At 42.3% G+C, this 17631-nt stretch overlaps 1 protein-coding gene across 1 annotated transcript in view; it reads left to right on the top strand.

The window, feature by feature from the left end:
• Window positions 1–17631, top strand: part of PCLO (piccolo presynaptic cytomatrix protein) — a 261547-nt gene that overhangs the window by 21563 nt on the left and 222353 nt on the right. The window contains exon 2 of the mRNA XM_079975008.1: window positions 14562–15687. Coding sequence (XP_079831134.1) covers window positions 14758–15687 — 930 coding nt within the window. The 5' untranslated portion in view covers window positions 14562–14757. The remainder of the gene's footprint in view (window positions 1–14561; window positions 15688–17631) is intronic.

The raw sequence follows: 17631 nt of genomic DNA, 5'->3' as shown, positions 1-17631 counted from the left end.
GCGCCGGCCCAGAGGCTTCCTCAGCAAAGGCACGCCAAGGCCAGGGGGGGGTGGGGGGCGCTTGGGGGTCGCCATAGCCGAGGCGAGGTCCTCCTCCTCCTCCTCCTCCTCCTCCTCCTCCCCGCTGAGGGGGCTGCCCGGCTGCCCACAGCTGGCCCGGGGAGGGGGGCGCAGAGCGCATGGGGCGCGTCCTGTGCCAGCCCCACCGGGGAGCAGCCTGTGCCGTCGCCCCTGCGCGCAGTGGCGTAGAGTGGGGGGTGCAGGGGGGGGGGCGGGCGCACCGGGCGCAATATCTGGGGGTTAGGGAAATCCATGGGTTAGGGGGGCGCAAATCCACGGGTTAGGGGGCGCAAATTACTTGCCTTGCCCCGGGTGCTGATAACCCACGCTACGCCACTGCCTGCGCGGCAGCTAAAATGGAAGCGCCGAGAGCCTCGCCGAGCGCTGCTCTCCCCAGAATGAGAGCGAGAGATTCCCAAGTTCAAAGCCCGCCTCTCTCCCTCTGTCTCGGGGGCTCAGAGGCGCCTCAGACCCGCGCGCCTGGGCGCTTCCCTCCGAGGAGCTAGGGAAGCAAACGGGGCGAAGGCGATGTGGCGGGTGCTGAGGCACTTCGGACCTCGAGATCCGGGGGGTTCTTTGCTGCCTCCGCCTTTTTGGGGGGGTCCGGGGGGGGTCCTCCCATTTATGCTGCCACAGAATCGCGTTGACGGTGGAGCAGCGCCCGCTGCTACCTCGCCTGGCCATTACGAGGCACGTAATTTCAATTTCCGCTGTCCGTGGTGCTGAAAACGCTCGCTTTTCTAGAGAGGGCTTTTTGGTCTTATTTATATTTATTTTTGATATTTCGGATCCTTTTCTACTGCGCCGGCAGACAGAGCTGTGGTACAAAATATCTTATTTCCCCTCTCTCCCCACCCCCACCCCGTTCAAATCCTATCCCTCTGAATTCTTTATTTTCCTAAAGGAGCTACCTCACACCATATTGACAAATTCCTCCTATTCCATTAACAGTTACCAGTTATGTTCCTATCTCATCCTAGATACGGTATTTTCCCGCGTATAAGACGCCCCCTATTTTGGGGGACTCCAAATTAAGAAAACACCCCGCAGCACTACCCGTGTATAAGACGAGTCCCAATTTTAAACCGAATATTTTGGTTAAAAAACCTGGTCTTATGCACGGAAAAATATGGTAACTGCCAAATAAATTGTTACTCTGTAAAGCTCATCAGCGCTTGATGAACTGATTGATAAATTGAAATTAAATTAATTTAAAACAATAATTTAAAGCAAAAAGGTTTTACATCTCCCCCCCCCCCTGCCCCCCATTCTACTTGAAACTATTTCTTCTTTTAATCTCTGGTTGTTTGCTAATTTTAGGTATTCCAAAATTTATAACAGAATGGGTAGGGCAGCCACAAATGATACACATGGTCATTTTTGTGACCCTCCATGTTCTCTGTTCATAGGCGTTTTGGAGATTTTCCTAGTGTGTCCAGGCCCTTGTACCTTGTGGTGTGACTATTAAGGATGCTCATTGCTGTTGATAAGTTAGATAGTGTGCTTTGATTTCTGATCTCCTTTTTTTCCCATTCCTTCCCTGGATCTCTTTAAAAACTATATTAAAAATGTAAATAGACAGGCACATTCTCTCTCTCTCTCTCTCTCTCTCTCTCACACACACACACACACACACACACTACTTTAAAAGAAAAGCAAATGCAAAGTTTGCCTTAGAGTACCATCCTAAACATGTGGTCAGAAGTAAGTCCCACTGAGTTCCGCGGGATTTGTCCTATAGTTTGTTTTCACTTCCCATAGTGAAATTGACTAGATCTGAAGCTCTTGTGGTTCAGTCAATTTCCCACAACCTTGATGGAAAGCAGCAGAAGATAGAAATTAGAAAAGCTGGCTGACAACCTCAATATCAGGCTCCTTACCTGTCTGCACAGCTATCAGGCTACAGATTTTCGATCAGGATTAGTGTCAGGATTAGACTGAATTTGCACCACAGTAGTAACCATCTGCATACAGATTCTATCATATTAATAATAAAAACATCAGAAATATAATGTTTAAGAGCCTCAAAATATTTCATTTATGAATAAATTATTATGAAACGATTTCATAATATACCAATTGCATTTGTAAAAACTGTTTCAGCTACCAGCTGTGATAAAAAAAAGCAATCCTTAATTCGCACTGCACCGAAGAGCATAAAAGAATCTCTAAATCATATTTGGTGCTGGTACTTATTTTATTGAAATAACATTAATGCGCTATCTACAGATTACCTCTATACCTAAGTGTGTAGAAATATACTGGATGTGTGGCACAGACAGGGGCTTTTTTTGACAATACAGGGAAGAATGAGTCCTGTACTGAGGTTACCTCAAGGTCCATTTCCATCTTGCACATTAAATAACTTTGGCATGCTAATTTAAAATGGTTTATTACCGTATTTTTCGCTCTATAAGACGCACCTTTTCCCTTCTAAAAAGTAAAGGGAAGTGTGTGTGCGTCTTATGGAGCGAATGAAGGCTGCGCGGCTATCCCAGAAGCCAAATCCCTCTTGCTGTTCTGGCTTCTGGGATTTAGAATATTTTTTTTCTTGTTTTCCTCCTCCAAAAACTAGGTGCGTCCTATGGTCTGGTGCGTCTTATAGAGCGAAAAATACGGTATTTTAGATTAAACCTTGAATCATTGCTAAACTGTTCACATCAATATCTTCCCACCAAATTCAAGTTCCAAGTAGTGGCATGCAAGTTATCCTTTTAGTTCAACAGTTTGCAAGGGAAGTGCTCTATCGGAGAAGAAAATTCAATGTATTTGTGTTCCCAATTTAGATTCAGTTTCATCTCTAAAATCACAGAATTTTAAGTTGGTTTAAATTTCCATGATAGGTTGGCAGTTAATCCATCTTGTAACAGTTTTGCCTTCAGCAGTAAACTAAGAAAGCAAAAGCTTTTTATTAACAGTTTTTAAAATAATAGTAATAATTTCTTAAATTTGTATATCACTCTTCATCTGAAGTTCCCATGGTGGTTCCACCCACCTTTTGGAAGGATACCTTCCATTCAATGTGAATTAACAAATGACACAAGTGGAAAAACCATCATTTCACCTGCTTTGTGATTTGTGTGTGTAATTATTTTAATTCTGTCCTTCAATTAAATAGTTTTCAGAACAATTTTCAGTGAAATATAAAACAATAATAACACCATTGCCACAATTGCTGTTTATAGCTGAGGTTAAAATCCATCCAGCAAAGATGAGATTAAAATCACCATGAGTAGTCTTGGGAAAAAATTTAAAAGCTCTTACTTAGTGTGTAAAATATAACAGCACAGGCAGCTGGCAGGTCTCTAACAAGAGTGAATTCTAGAAATGGTGAATCAGAACCAAGAACAGCCTCTCTCCTGGCACCTCCAGCCTCATGTTAGATGGCAGTGGCACCTGGATTAAGGCTTCCAAGGCATATTTTAATTCACCTGCTAGTGTGCCCCATAATCTTCGTTAATCTAATTTTAAAATGACCATAGTGGCTGATACTGTAATATTATTTAACTCTGAAATGGAGAAGAACTCAGACCTTTTATAGCATTGTAAAAACACCTAGGGACACCTGGGAACCCAGGGATGGTGGGGAGCAAAGGTCTTCCTTAAGTTCAGGGCTAGCCGACCCATGAGTCAAGGTGAGGCAGCTGCCTCAGGCGGCAGATCCCGATGTTGACCTTTCACTCCCCCCCCCATGGTTTCTGATGTAGATCTTCACTCACCCCTTCTTTCCTTGAGGAAAAGGGTGCCATTTTGGGGGGCTCCTCAAGTGCCAAAATATCTTGGGCCAGCTCTGCCTAAGGTAGCTGAGTACTCCCTCAAGTATATCAACATTCCTTTAGGGTTTGGTTTGTATACATAGGCAAACTGAGCCCTCCAGATGTTTTGGGACTACAACTCCCATCATCCCTAGCTAACAGGACCCAGTGGTCAGGGATGCTGGGAATTGTAGGCTCAAAACATCTGGAGGGCTGCGTTTGCCTATGCCTAGTATACATAATGGTCATTTCTCTAAGAGTTATCTTAAATGCAATCTAAATGTATCTTGAGATGTCATATTCTCTAAACCTAAAACAGTCACTGAAGTATTTCATATGCCATGAAGATTGTTTGATGGGCCTTAATTGTAAATGATGAACTTTTATTATGTAGTCAGCAAGAATCCATATGTAATGAGATATAATCCATTTTTTATTTTTACATTACACGGGCATTGCATTGTCCTTGTCTCCACATCTTAGACAAATAATGAGCAGCAGCAGGGAATAAAGTTATCATTTGACTTTGGCTTAGAAACAACAAGGTTGTTATGGGCCTCTATTCTAGTAAAGATTTGTGTTTATTCATTTATTTCTGATATCTTTATACCACCCTTTGGTAAAAATTCCAAGGGTCATTTATATAAGAAAGCAGGGGGGGTGGGGAGCGTCTCTTTACAACTTGACAGAAGTAAGGAATGTACCTTTTGCTATTTTATGAAAAATTGTAAAAAATGAGGCCTGGTAGAGTCCTGCTTTCTTCATTTCTCCATTGATCTACTACCTTCAGGCTAGGGACAAAATATAAGCAGACCCAGGTGAGTTAATTTTCCCTCATGTCTGTTCGAACAATTTTAAGGAAATGATTCTTAAAAGTAATTTTATGAAAATTATTCTTAAACTAACTCCACTCTGCAGATCAGCGCAGCCCGCAGAGCACTTTCTTGTAGTACCCAAGGCAAGATGAAAACGAGTATTTTTGACAAGCAAATCATGGTGGCTGCTTTCTAAAATTCATGTTTTTTGCTGCACACTTGGGGTTAAGGGAATGGAATATTGTTGCTAGGCAGCAGGTAGACACTTCTAGGCTTGCAAATTCTCCACCTCAGCCATAAAAAGTGATCTAGCGCATGCACAAACCTAACCACCCACTGTGATGCATTTCAGTTTTAATTCAAAAACCTTCCAAGGCCATGCGTATTGTGGACATAACATGTTTTTGTTTTAAACGCAGAACAAGGAAGCGTAAAAGAGTTTTAAGAACAGCTGCTCGAGGTTGTAGTTCAAAGCATACTTACTAGAATGTAAATCTCATTGACCTCATTGGTACTTACTTCTGTATAGATATGTTTAGGATTGTGTTGCACTAGCTTCATAAGAGGAGCAACCATGCTAGCCTCCTAATACAAAAGGGCAAAAACAAAAAACTTGTGTGGTTCCTTAAACACTGATGAACGTATTGTGACACATGTTTTTGTTAGCAAGACCTCTAAGTAGGCTGACATTAGGAAAACCTATAATTGTATTTAAAGCTTACGAAATGCATGACACCACTCAAAAGACCTAAATGCTGCATGGTCATTTTCAGTGAAGAATAGTAGACTATTCTCAGAGGATTGCTTCTATTCAGTTTACTGAAATTAATGGAGTCTTTAGTGTTGGAAAAGGGCCCTGTGGGTACCTGCAAGCCTCCGAAACTCTGAGCGTCCTCCGGTGCGTGCAGCTCTGGAAAAGGCCTTCTCTTCCCATGCGCTTCTAGCGACATACATCAGAATGATATATGCACACTAATCTTCTGGCATAACACAGCAAGAAGCGTGAGACATCGTAGAGCTAATCTACTATTTATTTACACACTATGTACAGACAAAAGCATAATGGCGTCCATTCTTTCCAGCTCCGAGAGAACAAACAGAAAGAAATAAAAGTGAAAGTACAGTGTAATAGTACCCACAGTGGAAGAGACAAGACTCTTCCTTTCCCGGACTTGTCCTAGATAGGCATGTGATTTACAGCAATCTCATCTGCAGCACTGGAGGAGTGAAATTGCTAACATTTAGAAGTGGGGGTAGTTTGATGGGCAGGAAAAGTCTGATGCCCTCTGGTTGTTACAAAATTCTTAAATCAGTATTTCATTTCTTAGGTGGTTCATAGATACTGGCTCTGTTGACATGACTTTTATTTGTGCACCTTGGTGGGGCTATTCATGAGGTGCATGTTCATCAATTCATGACTTGCATGTGTGTAATGACTCATGGCATGTCAAATGCCACAGGCAGAGAGTTTATATCTCCTCTAGCACTGTTTAGTGGATGCTATTCAATTGTGAGAGACCCAATGCTGCGTATATTTTTCTGAAGTGGCTCTTAGCAAACGCCTAATTCCTTGTTTATAGAGGGGGGGGGGGAACCTAGCTTCTGGCAAGAAGAGTTTGGCAAGATCAACATGATAAGGCATGTCCCATAGCACTAATTTATGGGAGATTGATTATATTGAAGTGCCATATCTGTGCAGCTGTACTTTTATAGGGGAATTCAGTGTCTGCTGTTTCAAAGGGTTAACAGGGTATTGTTTGGGCTGGGTGGTTGTAAAGCTGTTTTAGAGCTATGAGTTGGGAAATAGTTTTTTCATTTATTTCATAAAATTTATACACCACCGGATCATAAAAAAATCAAAGTGGTTTACAAAAGATAAAACAGTAAAATCAAGAAAAAAATACAATCCTACTTTAAAACATGCAAAACACTAAAACAGTTTAAAATTAATCTCAATTTTCTAAGCATTTGGGTAGGCTTGTCTCAAAAGGAAGACAAGCATCTGGGTAGGCTTGTCTCAACAGGTGCTGAAAAGAGTACAGTGAATATCCCAAAGGAAAAACCCTATTATATTCAGAGGCACATTCTTTTGACTAGGAGTCCCTATGTTAAATTCAGAGTGTAAGAAACTGCTTTCTGCAAGTATATTTGTTTACATGTCATCAGTAGAGTATGAGAACTCCTATTCTTAAGGTTGTGCTTTGAGCCCCACGTTGGGCAAAAGATTCCTGAGAAACAGGAGGTTGTACAAGTTGACCCTCATTGTTCCTTCTAGTGCTTTTTTCTGGGGGGACGCAGGGGTACACATACCCCTAAACATTTTGTGAATCTAAGTTTGGCCTCATTGAGGAGCAGTATTTCAATATGCGTAGGAAAATGAGAGTACCCTTAAACATTTTTTTTGGGGGGGGGGGAAGCACTGGTTCCTTCCAACTCTACAATTATATGGTTCTACAGTTCTTTTCCTCTGATAAGAGTTTAAGAGTTCAGTCCACTGACATTATGGATTGACAATTGGTTATAAGGGTGGTTAACAATTGCCATGTCTGCTAAATGATCCAATTTTTGCCTTCTTGGAAGCAATAACTTATAAAAAGCTTCTGTGGTATAAATGGTGTGCTATGAAATTCCAAAGATGATTTGGTTGGGCTGTGCCAATTACAAAAACAAAACAAAACAAAACAAAAAACACCTAACCTAAGAAATTCAGAGATCCCAAACAATAGATGGGACAGGTTTTTAGATTGTGGGTGTATATATCCTGGGAAGTATCAATGTTATTAATCTCTTATCTTCATAAGCAATAGAAACACTATATTCTTACCAGTGCATCAATTAGGAGTTGCTTTTTAGCATTAAGTTGTTCAGTAAAGAAGTTCCTATTTTTAAAATGTCACTTTCATGTCGTGCCCATTTGTGGTTTAAGCCAGAGCAACCGAAATGGTACCCATGCTGGACTTGAACCCAGGCTCAAAGCCAGAATGGATCGAAATAATTGGCAACCTCCAAGACTGCCTGTAGCTGGCAAAATCACTGTGCCTAAGACTTCGCTCAAGTATGACAAATATGAAACTGGGTGTTTTTCTAAAGCTGATAGATCCAGACCAAATTTGCTTCTTTCACAGTATTTTCACAACCACCTACCTCCTTTCTTTCCCGAAACAGTTTTCTGCTAGTTGGAAAGATAAATATTGAAGCATAGTTCAGGATATTTTTGTCAACATTGTTATTGGTAGCCTAAGCATTGTGCTGTTAAAGGTAAAGGTAAAGGTACCCCTGCCCGTACGGGCCAGTCTTGCCAGACTCTAGGGTTGTGCGCTCATCTCACTCTAGAGGCCGGGAGCCAGCGCTGTCCGCAGACACGTCCGGGTCACGTGGCCAGCGTGACAAGCTGCATCTGGCGAGCCAGCGCAGCACACGGAACGCCGTTTACCTTCCCGCTGGTAAGCGGTCCCTATTTATCTACTTGCACCCAGGGGTGCTTTCGAATTGCTAGGTTGGCAGGCGCTGGGACCGAACGACGGGAGCGCACCCCGCCGCGGGGATTCGAACCGCCGACCATGCGATCGGCAAGTCCTAGGCGCTGAGGTTTTACCCACAGCGCCACCCGCGTCCTTGTGCTGTTAGGTCACGCCAATATCTACATAGTCAAGCCATGTGATTCTTCCAACAACCGACCTCTTTCATGCTGTCCTTGTGAGCAGCTGGCTTTTCACATAGAGAGCATGATAGTAATGGTCTTCTTCTGTTCTTTAATCCTATCATCTCAAATCCAGAGATATTCTGTCTCTTTACATGAAGGTTGCTTTTCTCTATCACAGCTAAAGGGCTATATTTTATGAAGTTGTCTGTTTTTGCTTATTTGTTTGTTATTTGTTTGCTAGTACCCATCAGAACTTCTTGTGGCTATTAATTTGAGGGGTCCAATCAATGTTAGTATTTATTTGGCTATTTCCCAGACAATGCACCAATGTTGGGTCCTCTAATCAGGGTTTGCTCAGCGAGACAGGAAGTCAACCAGTTATAAAGACCACAGATTCAAATACGTAACCGAAATGAAGCAAAGGATTTATTCTTGTACAATGCTTCATTTCAGACATTATTATATATAGCAGATAATGGTACTATGAAATCTGAAGCAAATAAAGAAACTTAACACAATGTAATATAGCAATATAGTACCTTTAGATTTAGAAAATATCTAAAAATATAAACAAATTAAAAACGGCACAAGAATAGCATTATTATTGCATTGGCAAAGCAACCAATCATTATGCAATCCTAATTGAAGTTTTGGCTTCCTCCAGCCCATTTAGTGCTGAAGTAGAATTTCTAAGCTCCTTGGCACATCCTAATTTCCAAGTTTACGAGGATAGCATTTTGGAATATAGTTCATAGTTACTCAGCCAGTATCCTGTTGATGACAACCTGTGAAAAAGTTAGACAGGCAGCAAGTAACAAAGACAGAAGAGGTAGAGATAGAGAGGCAGCAGTAAGCAAAAGGACCCAAATACCTCTTAGAATGACCAGGAAGTAGACCAGGAATATGGAATTTTACATCATTTTCATTACTTACATAGGTGAACCCAAGTAACCTATGCATTGTGGATAACCATAACCTGGGAAGCTATGAGTGAAACCTTTGCTTATCTAGCATTTCTTTAGAATCATAGAATCATAGAATCATAGAGTTGGAAGAGACCACAAGGGCCATCGAGTCCAACCCCCTGCCAAGCAGGAAACACCATCAGAGCACTCCTGACATATGGTTGTCAAGCCTCTGCTTAAAGACCTCCAAAGAAGGAGACTCCACCACACTCCTTGGCAGCAAATTCCACTGTCGAACAGCTCTTACTGTCAGGAAGTTCTTCCTAATGTTTAGGTGGAATCTTCTTTCTTGTAGTTTGGATCCATTGCTCTGTGTCCGCTTCTCTGGAGCAGCAGAAAACAACCTTTCTCCCTCCTCTATGTGACATCCTTTTATATATTTGAACATGGCTATCATATCACCCCTTAACCTCCTCTTCTCCAGGCTAAACATGCCCAGCTCCCTTAGCCGTTCCTCATAAGGCATCGTTTCCAGGCCTTTGACCATTTTGGTTGCCCTCCTCTGGACACGTTCCAGTTTGTCAGTGTCCTTCTTGAACTGTGGTGCCCAGAACTGGACACAGTACTCCAGGTGAGGTCTGACCAGAGCAGAATACAGTGGCACTATTACTTCCGTTGATCTAGATGCTATACTCCTATTGATGCTCCTATTTACTCAGGGTTCTTTGACACATTCTAGCGCATTCCATTTTCTACTGAACATTTCAACAATGCTTGTAATTCCACATCGTTGTGACATGGTTGCTATTCTTTTTTTGGATCTCACTGTGCTGATGTTATTATGTTATCTTTTATCTTATCCAAGACGTCAAGTTTTCACTCAACTGTCACTGAGAGTCAGCAAAGTCAGTTCCAAGCACTTTTGCAGAATATTGGCACAGAGTTGAACTTGTCATCCATTTTGGTCCATCAGGGCTGATTTTTGCTGCCATTGTTTCCACAGTAGTTTAGTAGGGTGTAGTGTTAATGTTGCTGATTTGTTGTGTGAAGAAAGTGTCTCTGAGTTCTGGTAATACCGGAGAGGGAGGTGGGAATCCTTAAACATGGCTTATATGAGTGCACTTAGTTTCACTGCTCGTCTAGAAACATGTAATTTCAGGCAATTTAGTTGCCTGGAACTAAATTGTAATCAGGAATGTTCACATTTGTCATCAATGGCCAGTATGTTGCAGTAATCTTTATGGGAAAGATTTGCTCAAAATCAAAATATCCTTTTAAAACTGTAAAAAAAATTAAATCTTAGCTCTTGGCTCATTTAGTTAACTGGGAAAAGATACAGAAACTAGCCTGCTTAAGAAAGAAAGCTATATATTGTCCCTTTAATAAATATATATATATATTTAAATAACAGATTTTATCAAAGCATCAAAATTCCCCCATCACCTTTCATTTTATGATAGTTCCACCAATGTATTTTTGTGCTTAGAATATAATTTAACTCTAGATAGTTCGTGCAAGTGAAATTGGGTAGGTGGTGAGACATATTCAACATTTTTTATTTTTTAATGCAGTGGTACCTCGGGTTACATACGCTTCTGGTTACATACGCTTCAGGTTACAGACTCCGCTAACCCAGAAATAGTGCTTCAGGTTAAGAACTTTGCTTCAGGATGAGAACAGAAATTGTGCTCAGGAGGCGCGGCGGCAGCAGCTGGAGGCCCCATTAGCTAAAGTGGTGCTTCAGGTTAAGAACAGTTTCAGGTTAAGAACAGAACTCCGGAACGAATTAAGTACTTAACCCGAGGTACCACTGTAATTACTTTCCATTCCTGGCACATTACATAATATGAGATTTCTTTGAATGATGTTGGTGAAGAAAATATTTGGTTTGCTAATATTAAAGTAACACTATGTGCCAGGAGTGCCAGTTTGGCCCCACGACTGTGGGTACTTGGGGCTGTGGGTGCCACGCAGGGTGCCTGGCCCCTTTATGGGGACTTTTGTGGGTGCTCAGGCACTCAGGGCCCCAGGGAGTTGGCACCTATGCTACCTGCAAAAAGATTTATTTTATGTCTCAAATTTGTGTATTTTATTCCTTGTACCAACTGATTTTGATGGATTTTATTTGCCATAGGCTCCATACAGGAGGCAAAAAACAAGGGTGACAAGGTGCAAATGTTGAATTTGGGTGTGTCCCAAATAGAGGCTAAGTTACCTTTATGTAACTACTTTTAAAGCCACAATGAATATCCTCTGAAAATGAGTTTTTTGGGGGAGCAGGAAGGTAAAGCATGTTTGAAATCCCAACTTAACCAGTCAAATGCCTTGCAGTGAACATCCAGTGAATGTTTAATCCAGTTTTTTTTTTTTTTTGGGGGGGGGGGGTTCTCACCTTAAATCTGTCAGATCAGCAGCATCAAGAATATCTTTAAACCAGATTTGGCAAAAATCTTTTCCTTGATTTTCCTCTCGTATCCATTTTTGTTTCATTCATCCAATCTAAATCGCCACCCAAAATTGCAGTTCCTTTTGCAAATTGTGTAAGTCATTGGAGAGTTTGCTGTAAAATATTTATTTGACCATTATTAAGGCTAAACATTGAGCCTAGAGTAATTTCATGATTTTCATTAATCCGTGAAAAATACATCTACCTATAGGGTCAAGTAGACAGTCCAGATTGCTACCTCCTTTTTTGTGGATTTGCCTGGAGCCATATGCCATTCACCCTATGCACAAGGAATAAGCTGTTTTACATATTTAGATATTACTATTATTTTGTAGTTCCTTTCTGAGGCTTCATTTTTTAATACTGACCATACTATTTCTACTCTTCACCTTGGTTACCTAGACCATTCACTTTACACATAATACAGAATACTTATAATTAAGCCAAAGGTTCGGTATCATCAGATAAGGGTTGCCGGTGGCGCTGTGGTCTAAACCACACTGAGCATTTTGGGCTTGCCGGTCGGAAGGTTGGCGGTTTGAATCCATGCGATCTGGTTTAGTCCTGCTGGAAGCTGTCAGTGAACAAACACCGGCTCCGTTGGCCTGAAAGCGAGATGAGTGCTGCACCCCATAGCCAAATTTGACTGGACTTAACCATCCAGGGGTCCTTTACCTTTTACCTTTAACTTTACAGTCTATCATCAGATACTGAGAAACACCCTTATTTGCTAAAACTGGTTGGGTTGTAGCCCTCAAGAGTGGTTTTTGGTATGAGCTGCTGGGAGAAATCAGGAATTGTTTGACACTAAATTCCAGAGACATTTCAAATATGGAAATTATAGCACATAACAAAAATGCACGTGGAATTTGCACCCCTCCCCCCTAATTTTACTCTCCTCCTTCTACACTCAGTATAAATCCAGAGTCTGTCCATTCCCTCAAGAGAGGTAATGATGGATAGGGAGTTTAGGTACAGCACATTTCTACCACCTTCCTCCTAATACTGCAACTGCTATCCTATATTATAGCTCATCAGAAAAACAACCTTAAGTTTCCTTCTAGTATTTGACTAATTCTAGCACATCAAATTATTCCTCACCCAATGGCTACCTATCTTCCTGTGAAGAATGGGCTGGTTTTCGTGCCATTAGAGAACATTCCTCTTGGCTTTCCAGGCCACTTGTGGGTGAATCAGAGCCTCAGGGAGTAAAGTAAGGTGTAATATGCTTTTCCTTACCCCCTACAAGGCTGCGAATCATTGCCTGTCCAGATGTTGTCTGTTTAATTTGAGTTGTTGGCTATATTTTAAGCAGACAGTCTAAACTGCCATCTTGGACAATGATGTATTTGCCTTTCCATAACAGCTTCTGGATGAAACCTTTGTGATATGTGTAGAGGACATGCTTTGGAAGAATTTAGGAATACACAAATAACTTGGAAGACCTCCAGCAAGAATCCACTGTTATATGAAAAACGCGAGCTGAAAATATTAGCCAATTAAAATAACATACTTTGCATTTGGAGAATTCAAATATAGCATGCTCTATCTACTATTTATTCAACTGTAGCAGTTCGTTTCTGATGAAGCTCTTAATTAAAAATCATTGCGGAGTCACTTTATTGTTCTCAGAGCGGGGAATTTTTAATAGGTTAAATGTAATGAGTGCCATTTTAAAAAAATAATGTGCAGTGGGGAATAATGTTTTTGGGCATGTGTGGTTGTATTTAGATGCTAGAAAACTCAAAAACATAACTCGCAGCACGTGGAGGGGCTGAGGAATATGGTACCCTCTGCAGAGAGAGAAATACATCACATCTTAACCTTTCAGCAGCGGCACAGTGATTACCTATTGAACACAGCAGAATGTCCTGCTGGCATTCTTCCAAAGACGTAACATACAGAATTCTGTATTTCTGCTTTACCTCGAAGCCCTTTTATGGGTGCCTTTAGCTATACGATTCAATTTATTTCATTAGCAATTAAAGGATGAGTATTTTGTCAACACCTTCCTTAAATCATATTATTACAGTTAGGAGCTGGAACTATAGATTGTGGTTTTTAAGTACTTTCCCTGGTGCAGAGCTGAGATTCAAACACATTTCTGAATATCACAACCTTATACAAATTATGACCCACCGAGCCATTTGCAGTCCATAGACTGTGAGCAGTTGCTATTGGTAATGCAAAACTAGGAGATTTGCCTGCCACTTGAGATGCCACGAGGGACTGTAGCAAACGTCATAAATTTTGTGGATTCTCACACTTGCTGCTAATTTAAAAAATGTAAGAGGGTCAGTGGGAAATGTCAGAAATCATTGTGTAACGTGCCTGCTTTGGAAATTTCCTTTTTCCTGTAAATGATGGGAAATGAGGCTGACATCTACTTAAGGCATTCCGCTGCCATTTAGATTTTATTATTAGGTAACAGATTTTTTTAAGAGTTCCTTTTAGGTCTCTAAGGGACGCAGGTGGCGCTGTGGGTTAAAGCCTCAGCGCCTAGGGCTTGCCGATCGAAAGGTCGGCGGTTCGAATCCCTGCGGCGGGGTGCGCTCCCGCTGCTCGGTCCCAGCGCCTGCCAACCTAGCAGTTCGAAAGCACCTCCGGGTGCAAGTAGATAAATAGGGACCGCTTACCAGCGGGAAGGTAAACGGCGTTTCCGTGTGCGGCTCTGGCTCGCCAGATGCAGCTTTGTCACGCTGGCCACGTGACCCGGAAGTGTCTCCGGACAGCGCTGGCCCCTGGCCTTTTAAGTGAGATGGGCGCACAACCCCAGAGTCTGTCAAGACTGGCCCGTACGGGCAGGGGTACCTTTACCTTTACTTTAGGTCTCTTAAAAATGTAAGAATTCACCACATTTTTAAGGCTTACTAAAAGGTGTGTGTATTTGTGTGTATGTTATATGGTATTTAAGCCATCATCTCTTTCCTTTTGCAGACATGCTCCGCTTGACAGCAGCCAACTTCCAAAGCAACTAGGCAAGCCTCCAGGTGCTGGGCCCCCTACGCTTAGCAAAAGCAGAACAGTAGATACTTTGAAAACAGAGCAGCGCTTGCCTGGGAAGAGCCCGTCCTCTACAAGTTTGAGACAGTCTAAATCAAGAACTGATTTTAAAGACGACCAGAAGCCAAGTATGATGCCCAGCTTCCTCTCGGATGCCAACCCATTTGGCGCAGTCACTTCAGTTGTAAACAAATTCAACCCCTTTGATTTGATTTCTGACTCAGACCCAGCTCAGGAAGACGCCTCAAAGAAACCGAAGCCTACACAAAAGGAGCAGGGTAAGCCTGAGCTGCAAAAGGGACCTTCCAAGCAACCCGCACAACAACAATCTCCGAAGGCAACAGCTCCACAACAGGGGGCTGACAAACCAGCTCCGCAGAAAACAGGACCTTCCAAACCGGCACCGCAGCAGCAGCAGCAGCCACAGCCACCTGGGGTGCCTAAGCAGGCTCAGAAACCAGGGCCTGGCCAAGCAAAAGGCCCACAGGCAGAAGCAGCAAAACAGCAGCCAGGGCCACCAAAAGCTCAGTCACACCAGCCAGAGCCTACGAAGCCTGTTCAGCAGCAGAGCTCTGTAAAACCTTCACCGCAACAACCGGGAGCAGCGAAAGCACCCTCACAGCCACCTGATGGCGCTAAAACAGCTTCCCAGGCACCTTCTCCTGCCAAGCCAGCTGCCCACCAAGGGACACCACCCGGCAAGCAGCCGTCTCAGCAGCCAGGAGGGCCAGCAAAGGCTGCCCCCCAGGCAGCAGGCCCCACAAAGGAACCTTCGAAGGCACCAGTTCAGCCAACTGGGCCTGCAAAGCCACCACAGCAGCAGGCAGGACCTACAAAACCTACTGGCCAACAGCCGGGACCTGAGAAACCGCCCCAAGAGCAACAAGCTGCTTCATCTCAGCCTGGTGGATCAGCTCCAAAGAAAACCTTTTGCCCACTTTGCACTACCACTGAATTGCTTCTGCACACTCCTGAGAAGGCCAATTACAATACATGTACTCAGTGTCAAACTGTAGTTTGCAGTCTGTGTGGGTTCAATCCAAATCCGCATATAACAGAGGTAAGTGAATATTTAAACCATCAGCTAGTGTCATAAAATTGAAAAGATTTAATTTCATTGAGTTTGAATGAGTTGAGGAGTTTACTTGTGCATGACCTTTATGTGTTTTGGCATCTAGATCATTGAGTTTCTGGGATCTCTTGGGGGTTTTAGCAGGGGTTCCTCATTGAGGACACTGGCAATGACAGATAAACTGCCTAAAAAGGGCACATCTGCTGTTACTAGTCTTTCCCTGCAATACAGTGGACAATGCTGGATGTACTGTTGGGTTGCACAGAGTGATAGTTTGGCTTGACACACTGGGCTAGTACTCATGGGAACTGAGAGCGCTTTCTTGAACATGCCTCAGAATTCTCCATGGGGTTGCGCAACAGATGCTCGAGTTCCTCTGCAGACAAATCAGTGTGAGGTTAGAAAGTTTGATTAAATTATGCATCTAGACAGTATGGGTCGTGAAGCAGAAAGTATTGTAAGTTTTTTACTTTTTGATACTACTACTACTACTACTAAAATAATTTGTATACCACCCTTCATCTGTAGATCTCAGGGTGGTTCACAGCATAAAAATTCTAGATAAAAAATGCAAAATACATAAGAAAAACAAAACAAAACAAACCAGTAACAAACCACAAGATAGAAGTGCACTGTAATTAGATATAGATATCTATATATATAGATAGATATAGATATAGATACACACACACACACACACACACACACATACACACACATTTGTGTGTGTTGTTTTTTGGTAATTTGGTCAAAGAATAAAAAGGAGAATTCCCTGGATGCCTAGATCCAGGTTTTGGGGCAAGTACTCTTTGGTGAGAGAGAACCCCAGCAGAGATTTAAATTCACAAAACATGCTGCAAAAAAGTGTGGAAATATAGGCTGTTAGACCTTTAAAATATCCTATTCTAAACTGCTTCCAAAGTTCCTTACTTCCCTTTCCATAGAAAGAGACAACACGTTCAGTAAGTTAAAAAAAGTTTACTTACAAACCCTTCAAAGGTCAGATCCATGTACTTTTCCGTACAGTAGCAAGATGGTAAGTGTTTCTAAATTATTTGTATAGAAACTCAAAGATGCCTTGCTTAAGCCATGCAGTCTCAGCTTAGAGCATCCAGCTTACTGTTAGGGTTCACATGGTGGAAGAATGAGAACCAAGAGTTTGGTAACCCTTCCTCCCAAGGTGAGAGGGTGTTTGTGTGACCTAGCTAAGCCTAGCAGGACAGCTTACTCTATGGTCTTAACCCTTTCTGGCATTAATTAGAGTTAAGCACATTGGTTATATGAGGATGGATAGATCCATATCTATATATCTATACCTCTGCTTGCCTTGATGTAAAACTTTTGGTGTGACTACTGCAGGCTCTATGGTAAGATTTGTACTTGCTCTCTCCCTCTCCTCTGTGACAGCTATAAATCCCAAACTCCCCCAGTTTGTCAGATAATGATTAAAGGTTATCCTTGCGTAGTATTGTGATGTGCTTTGAACTGCCAGCTATTGACTCCATCTGCAGTGCATGCAGCTTGGGCCCAGGAGGCTGGCCAAGAAGGGTGCCAAGAAGCTCTGTGGCCAAGAAGCAGTTGCAACAGATCTCTGCCTGTAAACCCGGATGCACAATTCAGTTTTATTTTTGCGGCTTCCGCTAGGAGATAGCGTGACACTTCTTACCAAATCAGCTGAGGAATATATAATACTTTTGTCTAGAACAGTAACAACAAAATCCTGCCATTATAGAGCTTCACTTCTTTATCTTTCATGTTACTTACTTGTCTCAGTGATCATTCAAAGGGTCCCAGGTTACAACGTAGAACATTAATATTATTAAAACAAAGCAATAGAATTCACATGAAGCATCAAAACATCAGTTATACAGTCATCACTGTACATCAGTGCATCAGTGCACCAGTCATTGTACAATTGGCCCCATCTGTTCC

The sequence above is a fragment of the Podarcis cretensis genome (assembly GCF_951804945.1).
Source record: "Podarcis cretensis genome assembly, chromosome: 5".
NCBI classification, from domain to species: Eukaryota; Metazoa; Chordata; class Lepidosauria; order Squamata; family Lacertidae; genus Podarcis; species Podarcis cretensis.
Note: the sequence above shows the minus strand (reverse complement) of the source record. Positions and strands in the feature narration are given on the sequence as shown.